This window comes from Alligator mississippiensis, chromosome 1 (genome assembly GCF_030867095.1).
Source record: "Alligator mississippiensis isolate rAllMis1 chromosome 1, rAllMis1, whole genome shotgun sequence".
NCBI lineage: Eukaryota > Metazoa > Chordata > Crocodylia > Alligatoridae > Alligator > Alligator mississippiensis.
In genome coordinates this window covers 403,716,704-403,738,527 of record NC_081824.1, presented here as the reverse complement: position 1 = coordinate 403,738,527, position 21,824 = coordinate 403,716,704, and the positions used below count along the sequence as shown (strand labels likewise).

Below are 21,824 nucleotides of genomic sequence, written 5' to 3'. Positions count from 1 at the left end.
CAAGGACTCCCTGATCCCCCCAATTGGGAGCCGCATTCAGTCAACCAGTGGTTCCAGCTTCAGGAGTGCATGGGAGTCAAATTTTCTATTTGCCAGTCAGAGTGAGCCTAGTATCATGATCCAAGGCTTCCCTTGCACCAGCAGCATGGAGTGCTTGGGAACTGATCTCCAATCCCACTACTGCACCTCTTGCCCTGCATGTGTGACACAGCCAGAGGCATGATTGTTGGGACAGATCATCAGATCCCATCACATCTTTAACATGTGTCAGTGGCCCGACAGACCTTTTAGTGATGCTCATTTAAAAGGGGATTGACTATCCATTGACAAATGTTAAATCTGTAATCCTGCAATGGGTGAATTAATTCTCTCACAAAACCTCACTTATTTCAGTCTGTCACATCCAGAAGAAAAATGGTTACATACTCTGGTTGTTAATAAAGCCACTGGAAAGGTATATCAACAAGATAGAGCCTCCTCGGAACAGAGGACTCTCAGTTTGTTGAGTGCCACCCACAAATCAGGACATCCTTAAAAAGAAATCTCCTATCTCTGACTTCTAGAAGTTTACAAAGTAAACTCTCTGCACCTTTCTAGATGTTGTATGTTGAGACAATTGACAACCTAGGAAAAATATTTAATGCTGTTATATAAACCAATAGTGGCTTGCTTGTGTGTCAGTCAGGAATAGCTCTCTTTCTCTCTTTCTCTCTCTCTCTATATATATATATATATATTTTTTTTTTTTTTAAACAAAACCTATGTTATCTTCAGGAATTATCTATCAGCAGTGGAATTATATTTTCATTACCTTTGTCTATTCCCCCCCATTTGTTGCTTTTGTCTGTCACAGCCATGTGTTCTTTTTTTTATCTCTAAGTAGATTGTACAGCCTACTATTTATTTTTAGTGACTGGGACCCAAGTAGTGTTTACCAAATAATTCGACTGAGACATAACGGATCAGTTGATACACTTGCTAATGGGCTGCCATACCATACAGCATCTTAGTAAAAGAGAACTAATATGTTATGAATTATTGTAAAGAATTAATTAGTTCAGTCAGATACTATTACTAAGGAAATTCCATCTAATGGGGCAATACTGAATAAATTGCATTGCATCCATGGACCTGACTGTGAACAAGAAAAGGAAAATGTGTTAGTTTGTAATGTTCTATTAAATAGATCCATAGATGTATTGGGTCATGCTAATTGTTGCAGTTCTGTTTCTCTTCTTTTCCAGTAAACAACTCTTGGGTTCTACAGCAAGCAGTCACTGTATTCACAATTTAAAAACTAAGAGTTTGTCAGTTTAGACCAGCTGGTTAGGCTGTGCAAAACCCCAGCAGCTGTATTTAGCATGGGCATCCCTCCACAAATATAGAGCCAGTGTAGCCTAACTCATATACCTTCTTCCTTGCGGCCTGACTCACGGCTTATTTTAATGTCAGGATGTGGAAGAGGCTCTGTATGTGCTATTCGATTTTTCTGCAGCTGGGATAGGGTCCTTTAGTAACCAATAACTATCACGTTAGAACAGGTACGCACCTGTCTTCCCCAGCCATCTTAGGAGGCAAAGGGCTGGAGAGCCAAAACCTTTCTACATTCTCAATTTTTCTTTTCCCTTGTAGGAGGGAAGTGAACACTTCCTCAGCCTTGAGCAGCCACTCTGCTTCTTTTCCTGTTCATCTGGTGCTTTGTACTGCCAGGTTGAGAAGCAAATAATATGGTGCCTAGTACCTGAGCCCCTCTGATGCAGCAAGTGTCCAGTAGGAAAACTGTTTGCAGCTGAAATAGGACAGCAGTGTCCGAAAGAGCTCTCACCACACATCAGAATTATTTTGGTTTGCATGGGAAGCATGGTTCCTTCACCATAGTGGTGGGACTGTTTCAAGCATTTTCTTTTAAAAATTGCAGGAATGACTCACTTCACAGTCAGGTACAAATTGAAGAGCAGAGTTTAAAGGGTCAAAGGCCAAAAGTGGTTTCTGGGCAACGTGGTACTTGCCATGGTTTAGGCAGTATTTTTCAACTGTGGACTTCCTTACATTTTGGGGATGTGGGGGAAGTGGAAGCTGTCCCTGTCTGTGACTCACAGGTCTGATTTGCCTGCAGAACAGCAAGGCAGAGGCCAAAGACCCATTGTTGGGATCTGTGGACCAGCCCGCTGTGAGGAAGGAAAATTTTCAGGTAACAAATGCATTTTCTTATTCTTTCCTCCAAAAATATATGAGACTGCCACTAACTCTTTAATAACCAGTATGATTTCAAAGCCTACTTATTAAAGATTCTTTAATGTGCTGTGATTTAATGATCAGTTCAGCCCTGAAATACGTCTGAAATATTTATGGTCTAGCACAGCGGCAATGAACTAGGATTAATTCTACTGTCCCACCAGCTGTTTATTGCCTTTGAAATATTTAATGCTACATCAGTATTAGAAACATACTCCCCTTATCCTGTATCCAGGAGACCTGGAGGGGAATGTTGTATAAGGGTAATAATCCTCATATGTTGATAATTGTAATACCAAAAGAAAAGCCCACAAGAGCTAAGAGCTTAAAAAATGGCAGCCCATTCTGGTTTTACTGTCAATCATCCTGCTATCTAATTGCTTTGCCTAACTGAAGGAAGCCTTTCAATAGACAAGCCAATATAAATATGCAGATTTAAGACAGCCCTATTTAATAACTGGGAGCATGTGCATGGAAGTGTTTGTTTACTTCTCCTTATTTATGTCAAAATCAATTGTAATTAAATAGGAATCAAACCTCAGAAGTAGTACTTTAGTTGATTGTTCTCATCACAAGTGTCATATAACCCCGCTATGTAAGACATGTCAGGAAAAGCATTATTTTTCCTCTATAATAAATACCTTGTAATAATCTTTTCAGTTCACATTTTTTCAGTAAAGGCAATTATCTCCCTGAAATCAAAAGTGAGACACCCTTTCCACATCACTTCTGTGAGGTTTTCTGAACATATTCCAGGAATTATTAGCTGTAGTTCTGAAAGGAAAATTATTGATATTCCCTTTTGGACAATTTATGCAATTAATTTTTCAGTTATTTATACAGAGATGCACATACATTTAGGCGGTCAATATTTAGTATTATGTCATATGTCAAGACACTAAAACAATTTCTAAAACAATTTATTCTATTGGTTCAAAGTGTATGCTGTTTTGTTTTTTTTAACTTTGTATTATTTTGTGTGCAGTCAAACTAAAGATATGTACAATCCAGAGAGCTATGACACTATTTCATTACTGAGTTTCAAATGTAAATATTTTCAATAATAAATATGCATCCACAGAACCAAAGGTTAAGTGAATCCTGTACCACAGGAAGTTAGTATGAACTCTGTGCATGCATCCAAAGGCAGATCTTTTTTCTCTTTAATGTGTGACAGAGGTCAGAAAATATTGTTCATTTTGTAATGCGGTAAGGAAGAAAACATTTTGAGAGCAAGGATTGGACAGTAATTTCATTGTCTGCAGCCACTTGCTTTTAGAACAGGATGATGCATGCTTTAGGCCCAGTCCCACAAACTCCTTCTCACTCCTTAGACATGTGAGTGCTGTGTGAGTGGTTTGTAGGGTTGTATTTATTTGTTTTTTATATTCAATATTTATAAAGGAGAACAAATGAAAAAAACTCAGACATAAGAGTGTTTCACCAAAACTAAAATAATAAACCTATTGAAATCAGTGGCAAAACTTTTGCTGATTGTTGCAGAACCAGGATTTCGTACTATAAGTTTTTTGAAAGAAGGTAAAGCATTTAGTATATTAAATATGTGAGATGAATGAAGGTTATGCAAGCATCAGCTGAGAAAATAACAATGTTGTATAAAAAAAAAAACTACAAAATTTCTAATTCTTGTTCATCTATGGAAAAAAATTAAAGCAGATACCATGTGAGACAGCACCTTGCAGAGATACCCTAAGCTAGTTTTGTGCACTGGCTCTGGAACTAGAATCAGTATAGCCACATTAGCATGGCACTGTGAGATAATTTGCTAAGAAGTAGGGCTTATTTTACTGTATCACTGTGCTGATGTAGCCGTATCACTTCTGGTTCTTCAGTATTCAAATTCAGAACCAGCTTGGGTGTCTCTGCAAGGTGCTACATTGTGTAAACTTCAGTGCTTGAGCTATTCATGCTAGCTTTGGGTATTTCTTCAGAGCACTGTATTGTTCTATGAAGACAGATTCTTACTTGTTCTTTCCTTTATTACTTAAAATAAGGCTGTCCAACTGGTGGCTTTTAGGCCACATGTGGCCTGCAAGAGGTTAAGTTGCGGTCCCCGGGCTCTCATCTGGCTGCCACCCTCCCATTGCTCCAGCTGCAAGAGCAGCCAGGGCCTCCACACTCTCTCTCCTTCCCTCCTCTGGCTGCCACTTCCTGAGCTCACCCCAGGTGGCAGGGCAGTGCCAGCTGAGGGTGAGTCCAGGCTGCACTGGCAGGTGACGAGAAGGGTATGGCAGTGGGGGATTGGGTGGGGTACCTGTAAGGGCACACATTACAGTGGGAGAGGGGAAGAATGGGAAATTGCACCTGCATGGTGCACCAGTTGTGGGGAGAGAGGGGAGAACACAGATTGCAGCAGTGGAGGGGAGCATCTACACAGCTTGGTGGCCCATGGATCATCTGGTGCAGGCCACACAGCATGTCAGTCCCACTGATGTGGCCCCCAGAGCACGGGGCTCACCCAGGTCCTAGCCCTGATTTGAATGCTTATATCTTATAGATTCATAGATTCATAGATGTTAGGGTCGGAAGGGACCTCAATAGATCATCGAGTCCAACCCCCTGCATAAGCAGGAAAGAGTGCTGGGTCTAGATGACCCCAGCTAGATACTCATCTAACCTCCTCTTGAAGACCCCCAGGGTAGGGGAGAGCACCACCTCCCTTGGGAGCCCGTTCCAGACCCTGGCCACTCTAACTGTGAAGAAGTTCTTCCTAATGTCCAATCTAAATCTGCTCTCTGCTAGCTTGTGGCCATTATTTCTTGTAACCCCCGGGGGCGCCTTGGTGAATAAATACTCACCAATTCCCTTCTGTGCCCCCGTGATGAACTTATAGGCAGCTACAAGGTTGCCTCTCAACCTTCTCTTGCGGAGGCTGAAAAGGTCCAGTTTCTCTAGTCTCTCCTCATAGGGCTTGGTCTGTAGGCCCTTAACCATACGAGTGGCCCTTCTCTGGACCCTCTCCAGGTTATCCTCATCCTTCTTGAAGTGTGGCGCCCAGAATTGCATGCAGTACTCCAACTGCGGTCTGACCAGCGCCCGATAGAGGGGAAGTATCACCTCCTTGGACCTATTCGTCATGCATCTGCTGATGCACGATAAAGTGCCATTGGCTTTTTTGATGGCTTCGTCACGCTGCCGGCTCATGTTCATCTTGGAGTCCACTAGGACTCCAAGATCCCTTTCCACTTCCGTGCCACCCAGCAGGTCATTCCCTAGGCTGTAGGTGTGCTGGACATTTTTCCACCCTAGGTGCAGCACTTTGCATTTCTCCTTGTTGAACTGCATTCTGTTGTTTTCTGCCCACTTGTCCAACCTGTCCAGGTCTGCTTGCAGCTGTTCCCTGCCCTCCGGCGTGTCCACTTCTCCCCATAGCTTTGTGTCATCTGCAAACTTGGACAGAGTACATTTCAATCCCTCGTCCAAGTCACTGATGAAGACATTAAAGAGTATCGGTCCAAGGACCGAACCCTGCGGGACCCCACTGCCCACACCCTTCCAGGTTGAAACCGACCCATCCACCACGACTCTCTGGGTGCGACCCTCCAGCCAATTCGCCACCCACCGGACTGTGTAGTCATCCAAGTCACAGCCTCTTAACTTGTTCACCAGTATGGGGTGGGATACCGTATCGAAGGCCTTCCTGAAGTCTAACAATACAATACACAGTGTTACAAAATATATCTACCTATCTACCTAAACATTCTCTTCTATAGCCCTGTTCCAACCCTACACAGTGGCACATGACTACACTTGTTAAAAAGTATAAGAATTAAATTTTAGGCCAAAAATGCACTCCAGTCATCATTTACCAGGTCAACCACTCAGTGAAGTGTGTGTGAAGCAAACAGGATTTGACCAAGGGTGTCTACTGTAAATGCAGAGTATTGTAGGATTTTTTTGGACAGGTGTACTATGCAATTGTTTATACTGAAGTGAAATGCAACCTTGCACATACGCACAAACATGAATATGCCTTATTACATTACGTACAAAAATTGGATATAATTAGCAAAGATTTTTTTTTATTATACATATAGCCCAGAAAGTGTTTCTAGCAATAGTTTTGTATGCTGGGATTTTGGTGGTTTGTTGATTTTTATTTGCTTGTTTAATATCTGTAGCTTTTTTCTTTCTTTTTTTTCCACCAATTTAACATAAACATCTAGAAGCCAATTAATGTGACATAGTATTAATTATGTAAATCAGAAATAAGATCTTGACACCTTACTTGTTTGCTTTACTATCCATATCAGAACTTCATATAATTAATAAGTGAAATCATGATATTTCTTTCTTTGTTATACCTATTTGAAAGGAACCAGCAGTATGAAACTACAACCAGTTATTATTGTAGTGCAAGGTGCATGTTCTGTAAACAGAACTGTACTGAAACCACCATTTTTATTCTAATTTCTTTTCAAGGATCAGAAAAAGCATAGGGAAAGAGAAAGCACAATAAAAGTATCCTTTATTGTAACTTTAGTACAAAAGACCATTGTTTGATTTAGCTTTTGTTATAGCTTAAAACAATGTCAGTTTATATACAAAAATATATAGTTTACATGATAAAATCTACATTTTGCCAGCAAGCCTTCTTCTTATGTTGTATTAGCTTTCTTTCCACTATAGATTTCCAATCTAGGTAACTATCATTTTCCAGGTAGCTTGTTTCCTTTTCTTTCTATGGTTGATAATTTAGCAGGTCTATTTTAGTATATGTTCTCCCTAAAGTGCATAGAGCACTTCTGACTGTTTACCCTTAAAGCTCCAGAGATTTGCAAAAGCCTCTAGGCTGCTGCTGTTTATTGTACACACTTGGATTGTTAAGGGTTTATTTTCAACAGGAGGTAGACAAGAGTAGAGATAAAGACCGATGGTGCATATCACCCTACCAGTGCACCTTGCTGTACAGGGTTGCCTATGACCTATTTTATATATTTATTTTTACCTTTAAATTGATTCTGTTTTCTCATAAATACTAATTTGGCCCTTGGCGGTGATAGTTCACTTTGTGTTTATAGTTTCTGCTGCTAGTACAAAAGTGCCTGTTCGATTTTCTTCACTGTCTGCTAGCTGCAGCAGTCAAAATTACAGGCTAATGGTGAGGTGAGCAGCTTATAATGTATGATAATCAATACTCCAAATCTGCTTCTTATGATGTGACATAAAAGAGTGAAGTAAAAAGCTACAGATTTTCAGCATTGTAGAGCAAAAGCTCATGCAGTCCTGGTGGTTTTCTCTTCAAGGTCATCTTGTATTTGTTTCCTCACAAAACTATTCTCTCTTTTTTGCTTCATATTTAATTCAGTCAGTGCTAGGATGCCCAGGGAGCAGAAATGGAAGGTTAGTCAATACTGCAAGTATGAATGCGAGTATAAAAACTGCTTTAGTAAATTCAGGAAACAAGAGACAGAAGATAAATAAATATGTAAAAAATAGATATTGTAGTTAAAGGGATTACCAAGTATATTAATCACAGGTTTTGCTTATGTGTTTTCCCGATAAAATGAATAGTGTAAATAGAGTACATTACATGCATGTGCACACACACACACAGGTATGTAGCTATTTTTTATATATATGAACACACACATAAATTCAAATAGGCTAAGAATTTCAAAGTTACTGGGGATTTTAGCCCCAGAGTTAATCTTTATATATACCCTAGTCACATGTGGAAACCGTAGTCTTTTTTTGTACATTAAAGACAGGGTACAGAGGCTGATCTATAGTTACTGTTCTACATATGCTCCATTCTATATTGTATTTTCAGTTTTGTATACTTTGGGGGTTCTTTAGCTTTTGGATTGAAGTTTGTTTTGTTCTCTGTTCAAGGAATATTTTTAAGCAAGCATGTTTCAAATGTTTTGGAGAATGAGACAGTGAAAAATACATTTTATTATCATATGCATGTATAATTATGTACACATTTTTATATCAGTCTGATGCCACATTGATCCTTGTTGGAAACTTGAAATTTAGCATCTCTCCTGTTTAAATGTGCCTTTTAGTGGTTGTGTTGGGCTGTGTGATAATATGCATGACTTTGCCAGCTTTCCCTGGGCAATGTGTACATGGTATATGTTAAGGAAGCTCATAGTCAGTACTTTCTCTCTCCATAAAAATAAAGGTGGTGTGTAGGAAAGGAAGCAAAGAAAGGTTGCTTGTCTTGATATAATGATTAACTGAGGGCAGAGAGGGAAGTAAGAAAGACTGATTCTGTTATACAGAGCATTCTACTATAGCTGCCTATTTAATATAATATTTGATGGTCCTATGGTTTTTTTTTTGAAACCTCAGAAATTCCAAACAAAATATGTATTAAAAGGATGTTAAGGTTACAAAGCAAAATTCAGAGATCAGGAAACAAGTGAGTTATTCAGGAAACACTGTAAGAGAGCCATAAAACTTTTCTATCACATTGTCATGTATTCTTTGTATGCCACATATTTAACAAGAAAATAATTTTAGAAATGTTTTAAAGATTTTCAAACAGTAGTGTTCATTCTTTGTATCACAGAACTCTAATAAACCTATACAAGCAGGTGCCTTAAGTTATCGTGAAGCCAACTATATAGAATTCAGAGGGAAAGAAAATGTATGACTATGAAATTGTAAGCAAGCACCTCACAATTTAAAGGATCAAAAAGTCTCCAGAGAGATGGAGTTTTTTGCCATACATAATATAGCATTTAAAGGTGTACCATAGCGAATACTAACCTTGTCTGCCCATATTAAAACCTGACTTCTCCCCTTAATGGTATAGGTCTTCAAGGTTATGATGGATTGGACTTTATTTCTGTCCGGAAAATGATATTGCACCTTAGACTGTGTAATGTCAGGAAGATATGCCACTATTGATTGCATATCTTTGCAGGCTGAGGGAAGTTGTATTTAGTTTGGTTTGGAGTGGTTTAAAAATCTTTTCCCTTGTGTGTGTGGATGGGAGGTGGAGATAAGAGGGTTGACAGTTAATATTTCATTTGGTTGTTTTAAGTGGCAGCTGTTTGAAGCTGCTTAAAGGATAGAAAGGAGAAGTAGACCTGATATACATAAACATATGGCAGGTATATGAAAAATTTATTTACTTGTGTGGCTCTGCATTTCTGTCAACAAACTATTGTCATATACATAATGCTGTGTGTCTGCGTGCGTATCATTTTCATCTCATTCATATTTTTCGATCCCAGTCCTTTAACTCTCCTCAGGCTTATCTCTTTTCTTCGCTTCATTAGCTTCTTTTATTCCGTGGTTTCCACAATGTTCACTTCACCTCCTCTTCTTTGCCCAGTTGCTTCTTGCTCAGATGTACAATTCTTATTTCTTTCTGAAATCCTGCTGTATTGTCTTCCTTAAGGATGTTCTGAACTGTCTTCTCCCTTCAGTGATGTTCTTTGTCTTGTATTTGTTTATCTCGGCTATCTTAGGTTTTAAGCATTTCGGGCAGAGAACTTATATAAAGCACAGCATACACTAACCACACTTCATATATGATTATTAATATATGTAAGCTTACTCCCTCAATATAATTCAACTGAACTCATAATCAGGGATCCTGGTTTTCTCTGTTAAAAAAAAAATCCCCACTTTTCAGGTTTAAAAAAGTAACCCAAAATCCACATTCTTCTGTGATTAATATGAAACACCGCTATATATAGATATCTATATCTGTATATAGATATATATACTGAATAGGATATCTATGTATAGGATATCTATATACAGATATATATAGATATCCTATATATAGATGTCTATATGCAGGTATAGACATCTATATATAGATATATATAGGTATCTATCTATCTATCTATCTCTACACCACTAATATATATCTATCTATATAGATATAGATCGATAAATAGATAGATCTATATCTATATATATATGTATATTAGTGGTGTTGCATTTTTAATCATGGAAAAATGTGGATTTTTAGTTACTTTTTTAATTTAAAAAAATGGGGATTTTTTTTTTTTTATCAGAGAAAACCAGGATCCCTGGTCATAATTAAGCAATATAATACAATGTGATTTCATAGAAGTAGGGTCGGAAGGGACCTTGCAGATCCGCAAGTCCGACCCCCTGCCTGGAAAGGAAAACTTTCCGCAAGAGGAAAACTAGGCTCAAATGACCCCAGCCAGGTAGGCATCAAGCCTATTATTAAAGACCCCCAGGGTAGAAGCCAGCACCACTTCCCTTGGAAGTTGGTTCCAGATCCTAGCCACCCTAACTGTGAAGTAGTTCTTGCAGGATTTAAACTTATCTCATGATTGATTCATGTCTTTTTATAATCAAGGCTGAGTTACAATATTTCATTTTTCTAGATGAACCTTTGTATTTTATTCTGTGGGCAGCATTGTTCAATGGATGTTTATATAACTCTAATCTCCATGATGATGTGGTATAAGATTATTAAGTGTTTGCAGTCAGTTCCTGGAAAAATGATGTTCTCTAAGGCTACATCTGCACGTGCAGGGGCATGCATTTGCAGCAGTACAAACAGTAGCAGCACAAATTTGAGTCACTACTTTGTGCTTCAGTGCATGCCCCTGCTGGTGTCTTTTGCAGCAGGACACATTGTCCTGCTCCTCCATGTGCTGCAGAAGGGGCTGGCTGGGGCACAGGGTGCCTCAGCATGGGGCTAGCCAGCAGGGAGCCCCGATACTGAGGCCATGGGGAGTAGCCAGCTGGGGAGCAGCATGTGGAGATGGGGGAGCAGCCAGCTCTGGGCTGCTTGCTTCTCTATATCTATGTGCTGTGGAGCCCCAGCACTGAGGCACCCTTCCCCCCCACTGCCAGCCACTCCCTACCTGGCTGGGGTACCATGTGTCTCAAGATGGGGCAGCGGGCAGCTCTGGGCTGGTGCTGAGGCATGTGTAGCCCCCGTCTTGGTATTTGTCCCAACACATGTCACTTTGCTGTGCTTTGCACTACTTTTTTTGCAGGGTTTTTTGGGGTTTTTTTTTGCTCCAGGGCTGAAAATTAGCAGCAGGGCACATGGTTTAACATGCAACATGTGTGGTTTGTGCAATGCAAAGAGGTTTGCGGCATTACAAACTGCACATGCCTGCATGTATCTGGCCTTAGGGTTAAAAAATTCAGCATTTCTCAGAATCAGTCCCATATGTGTGTATCTCAGATTCATACATGAATGCATCACCTTCTCAAACACAAATTCAGAATTTTAGTCCAGTTATTATCTTAGATGTAAACACGTTATGGATACCAATTTCTTCAAAGAAACAAAAAGGAAAGGAAAGAAAAGACAAAGATTGTATGTCCTTCTGTTAACTTTAACTCATTGGAATGGTTGTCAGATGGGGAACATTGTATTGGAAACTCAAGTCACGAGACAAAAAAGATATACTTTTTCAGGATTGGCTGAGAAGATGAGAGTATAGCTCCCTTCACAATCAAAAATGACTTAAAAAGAGATTCAAAGGATATTTCTGAAATGTTCTGGTGTATTGACATAGGGCTAGAGTCACATAAACAGTAGTGTTATATGATAAATAATGGCAGTCCAGAAATATTGGTTTGGCATAAGATGACAGCCAAAATACATTTTTTAAAGTTTTCCTGTAGACCTTTAAATTGAATTGTAGAACTGGAAGCACCCAAACTTAGGCTCTAAAATACAGTGGATTAAAAAAAAAAGTCTTTAGCTATATTCCATCATCTTTTTGATAAAATAGAAATATAAAAATCCAGACTGACAGCATTATCAGTTCACATAGTGTGTCACGGTTTGTCATTCTTCCAAATTATACGTATTGAGCAAATCCATTTTCACATGCTTGCTCCAAAACAAAAAAGGAGAAAACTGATTACATGATCCATACTCAAGTCTAATAAAATTGCAATATGCACTTTTTGACAAGCTTATATTTAATGCATACTGATAGAAAATTCCAGTTCTCTACTCTCAGCAGGAAAAGTAGGCTTTTCAAGAAAACCTTTTTATTTCATGACTGTCACCCACCATAACAATTACAAACAAAATGGAGGTGACAAAAATGAAACTTCAGCTTGTTGATTTTGTAAAGTATTTGTATTTCCAGAAAGTCAGTCATTGCTCAGTTATTTGATTTGAAAAATTAATCCTGATAATGCCTTTTGAGTTCTTTAAGTACCGTTCACTATTTTCTACGATGAGTTTTGCAGAACAAAGCCTAACAGATTTCTACAGCAGATTAGTTTACAGATGAAGCTCAGTTCCGCTGAGAGTGATTCTCTAATGACCCCTTTTTACTTCCTTTGGGCTATGTGAATACTTTAATACCTAGAGAACAGAGTATATAAATCCATTGTCTCAACCAGTTGGTTTTTGCACTCCCCCTGAAATGTTTTAATTATTGCTTTTTTTTTAATAATTAAGAACCTGGAGGTCAAGCAAGCCCACTGAGAGTTAATTCTAGCCTCTGTACTAGTTTAAAAGATCCCCTAATAACTACAGCCTTTTTTTCCCTTTTTTTTTCTTCTTTACAGAACAAGAAGAGTGTGTTAACTGTACAGATGAATGCAGAGTCCTTGGTCATTCTGACAGGTGTTGGATGCCACAGTTCCCTACAGCCAATCAGGCTGAAAATGCAGATTATCGCACAAATCTCTTTGTACCCACAGTTGAAGCTAATGTTGAGACTGAGACTTACGAAACTGTGAATCCCACCGGGAAAAAGACTTTTTGTACATTTGGAAAAGACAAGAGAGAGCACACTATTCTCATCGCCAATGTTAAACCTTATTTAAAAGCCAAACGTGCCCTGAGTCCTCTTCTTCAGGAGGTTCCCTCAGCATCGAACAGCCCAACCAAGACATGCATTGAGCCTTGCACCTCAACAAAAGGACCACTGGATGGTTGTGAAGTAAAATCAGGAGCCTTGGCTGAACCAAGCAGCCAGTACCTGTCAACTGACAGTCAGTATCTATCACCTAGTAAACAGTCAAGAGACACTACATTCATTGCATCAGATCAGATGGCTAGGGTCTTTGCAGATGTACATTCCCGAGTGAGCCGAGACTCAAGTGAGATGGACTCTGTTCTGGAGCAGTTAGACCATTCAAACCGGGATCTAGGGAGAGAGTCAGTGGATGCAGAGGAAGTTGTGAGAGAAATTGACAAGCTTTTACAGGACTGTCGGGGAAGTGACCCTGTGGCTGTGAGAAAGTGAGAAAAAAAGGGGGGACAGGCTGGCATTATTTGCCTCTTCTGCTGATTTAAAAAACAAAACAAAAAATCTCCCCTGGTTGTAACAGTTTTACAGGGATGAAGGAAGACCAATGCTGCTTTAAGGCTTTTAGTGAACATCTGAAGTGCCCACAAGTATGTTCTTTTCACTGCTCTTTCTTTTTCACAGATAACACTGGTTTCGTTTTGACCAAACTTTCATTAGGACAGAGTGAAGTACATTAAGAACTAAAAATGAAGAAAGACGGTGCCATTTTGACAATCTGATAGGAAGGTATGAGAAAGGAGGATTGGAAATACGTCTGCTGTTTTAAGACTGTCCTTAATAGTTGATGCTGACTTTACTGTTTACCTGTAAACCCCATGAAAAACAGGGTTGAATAATTCAGATCTGTGATGGATTTCCAGCAGTAATCACAGGCTTCTACTGAAAGTCCTAAAAAAGATCTTGTAGTAGTCCAAGCGACACCAAACATTAACATTCATTTGTGGTAAACATTTCTGTATAAAGTTACCTGCCACAAAAAGAAAAGCAAACAAAAACCCATTCCAGATCATTTTTCAGCAAAACATATCCTGGTCATTAGTAACACACTTCATATCATATTAAAGTTAAATGTAAAATGATATAGTCCATTTTGTCCTGCACACACATAAGCTAATTCACTTGATAAAAAGAAAAAAAAGGTTTTAGTGTCTGTTTAGCATTTTAGTGTCCAACAAAAATATAAATAGTTAGCAGTTTTAAATAAATTTGAGGTATAATAAAAGTTTGCAGAAATAGTTACCTTTGAAGGGTAATAAATGAAAATAATTAACAATTATTAACACTTTTTTATTCATTTGTGGACACTAAAATAGCTCAGGAAAGTGAAAATGTCTTAGACATCCACACAAATCACATGATCATTTAAATGTGCAAATGTAAGAAAATTCAGTGTGTTTACATCAAATGACATATTTTTATTGATTTATTGCAGATTCAGTGCATATGAGCCAAATTGTTGAGTGTATAAGAGCTATATTGTGTATTTTATTAAATTAATATATAGTTGTGTTGCAAAAATATTTGGGCTTATATTGTAAATGGCAAGTGTTGCCTCAGTAGCTGTCGAACTCTATGAGTTTTGTTTTTCCTGCTTCCTTTTCCCCATGGAGCATGGGAAGGAGTGCCTCAGAGCAAAGTCTCTTGTTTAATGTATGGTCTACAAAGTACTGCAGTACATAATCCGTTCAAAATGTGTTTGAGTGAGCTGATGGAGCTAACTGAACGGCCTACAAATACATCCATCAGTCATGGTTATGTGCAAGTCCTTGTAGAAGCTTCTATTGCAAACCCATGCTTAATAACAAAAATTACACTTGAACCAACACCTGAAACCTCCTTGCTTTTTTTCCAAAAACACATATGCAACGAATTTGTTTCACTATCACGTTTTTGTATGAATTAAAAAATGATCGTAGTATGCTTATGTTTCTGCTACTGCTAAGTACAGAGCCTGAAAATGAGTCAATGCCCACATGGCATGAATGCTGTTTTGTCTGGTTCCTTAGAATGTGTGAAGATTTGGTAAATTCATGGGTCTGGGCTGTTGGTATTATTTTATTTTTATTTTAAGTTATTTTGCTATTTTTTCTTTGAGAGAGAATTACTTTCCATGTTTCATTCTAAATGTCTTCATAGTGTTTGATAAATTACAAAACTGGTTCCAGGTCAAAGCTGAAAAAAATATCACTTTTAAATATATGCTTAAAATGAAATGAGCACAAGTATAAGGAACAGCAAAGGAAAAACATTTTTCCCATAGACATTTTAAAAGCTTTGTGATATAGCACCATAATATACCAGTATAGAAAATTGTGGTCCTGGATTGAGTCATATTTGAGCTAAATTAAGTCATATTTTTAAATGTATACAAAAACTAGGTTTGCCCTTTCAGATCCCCCAAAGCCATACAGTATTATTCAATTCAGGAACAAAGTTAGCCAATAGATGGTTATGATGCTGGGCATTTTGTTAAAATAATGATCATATCTATCAGTCCTACAGTGACTTGTATTTGATTCTTGGAGATGGCCATTCCAAAAGCTTCATTTAGAAAAGCTATAATCTTATGTGAACAAATGATCTAGTCTGTGTTTTATCAAACTATGTTCCATGTTTTGGACAATTTTAGGTATCTAGAATGTGTGGCTGACTGTTCTACAATATTTTTTTTTGCCAGGAGACTCAAGGTTGATTTTTGCTTGATAGCTGAAATTCCATAGTGGAAAGGACCCCTTTTTAGTTTCATCTGTCTTTTATACTAATTTCTGTAGGGCCCATTGCTCTAGTGTTTGAGGTTCCAAGCATTTAGCTCTGGCAGCGAGATTCATTATTCAGCAAAACTTAAGTGATGGAGTCTTCTGTGCTTTATAAACAATTTTAACACTGAGTATCCAATTGTACAATTCATGGTATGTGTCTGAAGTCATAAAAACACAAGGGCTCTTCTGAGAAAGGGCTGTACCAGTGTGAAAGGAATTTACCTTAAGGCTCTCTGTCACTAGTGATTTACTAGCTTTAGCTGTTTAACACATTATCTGTATTTAGTAGTGATTATTTATTTGCCCTGATGAGGTAATTCAGAATTCATGACACACGGCTTTATAGCTGAGTTTAGGAAATCTTGTTTTATTTAATTTGGCAGACAACTGCCTTGCGTTGTGGATCGCTGGCACATTGTTTCCAGTGAGGGTATCCAAGATTGTAATATCAGAATTTAGGAGCGATACATAATCAACCAATAGAATTTATACAAACATGGGTTTTGTTAGGTCAGTCAGAATCAGGGGAAGTGATTAAAAATACCATATATGGAGGAAATAAAGTTAACTTTTTATCCTTCAAACTTCCTGCTGTCACTACCAGGTAGTGTTGAGAGGAAGAGTTGAGACATAATTAAAGCTTGGGTCCATGAATTATTTCCTGTATTCTTTATGTACATAAGGCACCTTTTTGAAAGTGATTTTTAATACTAAGTGAAACTTTCCAGCAGATGACTGCAAAAAAGATAACTGATATGGAGAAAATCCCATTAGATAGCTAACAAAATTATGCAGTCACTTATGAGTTGAAAATTATAATTATGAGTTGGAAATCTATACCACTTATACAAATAACTGAGTATAATTTCCTGTGATTTCAAAGAGATGTTGACCAACAAACCAGGGGTTCAAATTCACTAAAAATATTATTTTTTCTTTGCTTGTCCATCAGAAGTGAGCTTATCCTTAACTGTGATTTGCCATTGCAGTATGCAGGAGGTTGCCCATTCAGAAATATAACCATAAAAGTCATGCAGATGCTAGTAATGGAGCTGGATGCTTTATTCAAACCAGCTTTCAAGCTGTTTGTTGCCTAATGGAGTAGAAGTTGCTGAGGTCAACAAGTAGTCTGAAGTCTGGCATAATATATTCCTACTCGTTATTGTCTAATTACATTCTTTCGACATCAGGCAGCATTTATCAGTGCATTAATTCAGATGTGAGTTTTGGCTATCAAGATTTGCTGATTTGAAGTGTAACTGAATGAAACCTGACTAAGGTTTTAACTTCTTTAGCCCAACTGTTCCATAGGTTAGCAGTTCACATATATCAGTCCCTATATCCCCGTATGGCTCAAAGCTGCACCAGGTCATTGGTGAACAACACAAACAATCAAAAGCAGCATACATTGTATGGATTATCTCAACCGCTATTGTTTAATGGCTGTGTTTAATGTGACCTATCTGGAAAATGAGGACTACGAATAAAAAGCAATTACTAATAGTGGTGTTGCCTACTCTTGCATTCATTAACAGAAGAAATGTGTTAAACGCTGCATACCACAGGGAGCCTGATGGTAATTACTTTGGAAAAGCAACTTGTGGCAATGCGGCTCTTGCAGCTAGTTATCAGTTTGCCAAAAAAATGACAGTTCCTGCTTCATTTATTAGATGTGTGTGACCATTTGCTCTCAACAGGAAGGTGGTGAAGACTTCTCATCAAGCTGGGTAAGTTTATCTTTTAAGCAGCTGATGCGTTGAAGCCCTAAAGGCTGTTATTTGCTCACAGGAGTATGGAACTGCAGTAATAGGACAGTTTGGTTTAGTACTCTGATGTGACCTCACCAAAAGCATTGTAAATGAGGGTCCGAGTTCTTAAAGGCTGTCAGCCCAACCAGAAAGATCACATTACTATTTGAGTGTACAAGTGGAAAAAATAATTTAAAAGATATAGGTTAGCTTTCTTTTCTTAGTTGTTTAGGTATATTTTTTTTAGTCTCCTGACTAATAGAGGTAAGCAAAGCATTGGGGAACAGTGTGACCATCTTGTTTGGTTGTTTGAGATGTTGCTATAATGTGTGATCCCAAATAGACTGAAATATGTTCTATTTCAGCACGAGGCAAATGCTCCAAATAGCATGTGCAAGGGCTTTTTATAAGTGCTCTTATTCAGCCTCTTCTGTTGTTACCCCTGTGGCATAACAGTAACAAACTGAACTGCATGGAGTCCTGGGAGGGTTCGTTTTCCACAGTGGAATATTCTACTAATAAACAAGAAAATGGTGCTTGCTTCTAGTAACTTAAATTCAGATTTAAACCATATGAATACTGCAAGTATTAGGGAAATATATATAAATGTCAGATACTTTGCTTACTGTTATTTCAGCATAGATTATATCTGTTTTGATTTTTTTAAGCAGTAGCTAAACTGAACAGCCATAATGGCAGGCTGTCTATTCACCCACCTCATTTTCTGCAAATATATTACACAGGAACAAAACCATCTTGCCTCTAATGAGCTGACTTTCCTCAACACAGAAAATCCCTATTGTTTTTTGCCCTTGTGCTACATATATTTATCTCCATACAGGCTGACTTCCAGAAGCCAACAAGCCACTGTCTGTGTAGACTCCTGCCAGAATGTACCTTTTGCGACTGAAGTCTGTCCTCATTTGATGTGGGGCTGTTTGCTGAATTCCCGTCATCAACTCTTTATAATTCAGAGCTTGGCTGGATACATACTATATGTAGAACAAAGAGTCATAAACTATTCTTATTTCCCTTTGCTTCAGAATACAGAATCATTGATTTCTCATTTGGAAAGTGGCCAGTGTGTCAAATGAAGATTCTTAGATCTCCACTAAGCCAACTACATATAACTGCTTCAGGGAGTTCACTCATGGGATAAATATCTCATTCTTATCCTTTATTGTGTTTGAGACATGAAAGCAGCTAAAAGTATCTTTCTTCACTTAGTTATGTGTCCCTACAGGCTAAGTTTCAATGACAATAATGCAGAGATGGCTCCTCGCAGTGCTTGTGAAGCCTGAATTGTGAAAGGTCAGTTTAGTATCAGTAGTGCACACAGAAATGGATCAGGAAGTTAATGAGCCATCAATGAACCTTTTGAGAGATGTTTTCCCCAATGCTTGTAGTTTCATTCATACATGGGAACACAATATCACCCTATTTTCATTTTTGATGATTTCTTGTCATACCCAGGCCACAAACATCTTAAATTCAAGGTTAGAAAAAACATTCCCACATCAACAGTTAGGAAGTAATGTTTCCAGGTTTTCATTTCATATTCAAAATCCTTCTTTTTTCATAATCAGTGCTAAGGTCAGGTTGGTGGATTCTGTTTTAGTTTCACAAATAATGTTGCTAGGAACATTCCTTTTCTATAGGTTCTTTAGATCAGGGGGTGATAATGTATTATGGGGCGGGGGGAAGAGATTGTTTGTTTTTTAGTTTTTTTCAGTTCAGAAATATGTGTCCACAAAGAACTTCTATTACCCTGATAAGAACAGGCATCACAGATGTGGTTTGCTGCAGGGCCTGCTTGTCAACAACTTGGCTGCTGAGTTAAGAAAGAGGGTAGTCAAAGATTCATTGATTAAAACATTTTGCTTCCAGCTCTCATGGTTTCATTAGGAGAATGTTTATTAAAGTACCTTTGCAGCTATGGTATGCTGCAAAGCTAGGGACAGACATTACACACAAACCAGTTTAAGTGATCAGAAACTGGTTTGAACCTGTAACAGAACAGACATTCAGTGCACATAAACAAGTATCAAAATGTCTGAAACTAGTTTGAGATAAACCTGGTTGAATGTAGTATCAGACTTAATCAATTTGGCGTAAACCAGTTTATGCAATGTCTGTCCTAGCCCCAAGGAGAAATACACCTCAATAGATCCTTGAATCTACAGTTACATACTTACTAACTGCATTTGCCAAAAGGTCTTAGGTTATCCTATGTCCAAGAATAATATCCATACCTACTACTAGATCTTCAGCAGAATTGTTTTTCAATGTAATATTCATTTAGGGATCATATTGTAAAAAAACTTCTACGTCACATAGGCTTATTTGATAAGTTGCAGCCTTTTCTGTGCCATTGTCTTCTGCTTTAAAAAAAAAATCACTAAAAACATGTAACAAAAAGTATTACGTGGAAACATTTATCGTTATTCTACTTTTCTGTTACAAATTTATTCTATATTTTAGATTTGGGGCAGAAAGAGCCCATGTCCATCAGCTAAGTACCTAGCCCATTATTTGTATATGAACAATAGTAATCATTGTACTTAGCAGATGGATCTTAATACTTTTTTTTTTTTTAACCGTGTGGCCATTTTAACATTTCTAGCTTACAGAAAGAGCATCTTTACATTCCATTCCCCTTTTGCAGACACATCTGTCATTCCTTGCTACTGAAATCACCACTGAGCTTAATGGGGCCTCAGAAGAAGTGTAAAGATGCAAACAAGCATTCATGGGACCTGCTTGAGGATTAGGTAGCTTAAGTTAGGTTGCCTAAATCAAAACCAGGAGCAATACGTGCAGGTATTCACTGCTGCAGGGCTCATCATGGTTAGCCCAGAAGAGGTAGGTGCTAGCAAGATCAGAGGGGAACTGGCAGGTCTAGGGGAGGAATTGATAGGTCCTCGGAGGTTGCCAAGTCCAGGGAAAGTATTTGGGGGGCAATACACAGCCTGATCAGGCTCAGGAGCTAGGGACAGACATTACACATAAACCGTTTTAAGTGATCAGAAACTGGTTTAAGCCTGTAACAGAACAGATGTTCAGTGCGCATAAACCTGTTTGAAAATGGCTGAAACTGCTTTGAGATAAACCTGGTTGAATGTAGCATCAGACTTAACTGATTTAGGTCAAACCGGTTTATGTAATGTCTGTCCCAGACCTCTTGCTGGTTTAAGTTAAATCAGAGTCCTCCAACATCCCGGCATGCTCTCTGGGCTGGGTGGGGCTCTCTGCTCCACAACAGAGATGGCCCCTCCCCTCTGCTTCCTGGCTGCAGCTCCAACAGAGACTGCAGGCGTCTCCCTGGTTTCTGCTTCCCCCTTCCCCTCCAAACAGGGATTCCGCAGTCCCATCTGCCTTGCACAGATGCATAGCATTAGCTAGCAGACCACATGCTGGCTACCATCTGTGCTGTGGCAGATGGGACAAAGAATCAACAGGTAGCTGGTAATGTCCCTTTGTTGTTTTCTTAATGGGGGATTAAATAATGTGTTATCAATTCCCCGCTGGACTGATCAGAAGGGAGAGGTCCGGAGCATTTTGCCAGGGTTTGGCCATGCCCCCTCAGCTCAGCCCTGTCGAAGGGAAGGGAGGGCTGCTCTAGCACCCCCCAGCTTGTAGCCTGAGCCACTGCAGGCATATGCCTGCATTTTTTCAGGTCAGAGGGAATGTCTGTATGGTTACAAGCTGGCTTAGCCTAGCCAGGTTAGACTAACTTTCAGAGATTGAATCAATTCAGGCTCAGGTTTTTGAATGTCTGTCCCTAGCCAGGGGGGTGGTAGGAATAACACAGCTTTGGGACTCTGGCAAGCAGCTGGACTTTCCCAGCCCTAAGGATGTGCTATGAATGTATGGAAACATTCACTAGGTGGGGTTAACCTGTTTTAGATTGGTTAACCTTTTATTGATCTCCTGTGGTGAACTAACTTAGATGGCATGCACCATTTTTTGGGCAGTTTGATCCCTGTGAAATCCTGCACAGCCAGGCATTTAGATCAACCTAACCCTGTTATGCAATGCTTATATATACCCTATGGAGATTGCGCACATGTGGATTGGCAGTATCACAAGCCCATTGGTGGCACCGCAGCCCACACGTGTTGCATGTGTACGTATTTACTGCTCCGCTAATTTGAAGAATGGCAGTGTTTTTGACACCAGAAAATCCTGATATATATATATAAAAATGTGCCAAATAAAAGCAGGGCGGTGTACATGGCTGCAGTGTGCACCACCAGAAACTGCAGCCTGGCCAGCCGAAGCCATGTTCTGGGTACTGGCCAGGCTCTGCATGCCTAGATCAC

The 21,824-nt window shown here is 38.8% G+C and overlaps 1 protein-coding gene across 8 annotated transcripts in view; it reads left to right on the top strand.

Moving 5' to 3' along the window:
- The window catches only part of PCDH17 (protocadherin 17), a 117,340-nt gene extending 100,083 nt beyond the window's left edge, over positions 1–17,257 (top strand). For 4 of the 8 annotated variants that reach the window (XM_059723117.1, XM_059723152.1, XM_059723182.1 and 1 more), the window contains 2 exons: positions 2,117–2,191; positions 12,748–17,257. In XM_059723117.1, coding sequence (XP_059579100.1) covers positions 2,117–2,191; positions 12,748–13,430 — 758 coding nt within the window. In that variant the 3' untranslated portion in view covers positions 13,431–17,257. Of the gene's footprint in view, positions 1–2,116; positions 2,192–12,747 lie in introns of those variants that run through there. The other 4 variants (XM_059723232.1, XM_059723205.1, XM_059723354.1 and 1 more) reach the window with 4 other exon arrangements.
- The last annotated feature ends 4,567 nt before the right edge of the window (positions 17,258–21,824 follow it).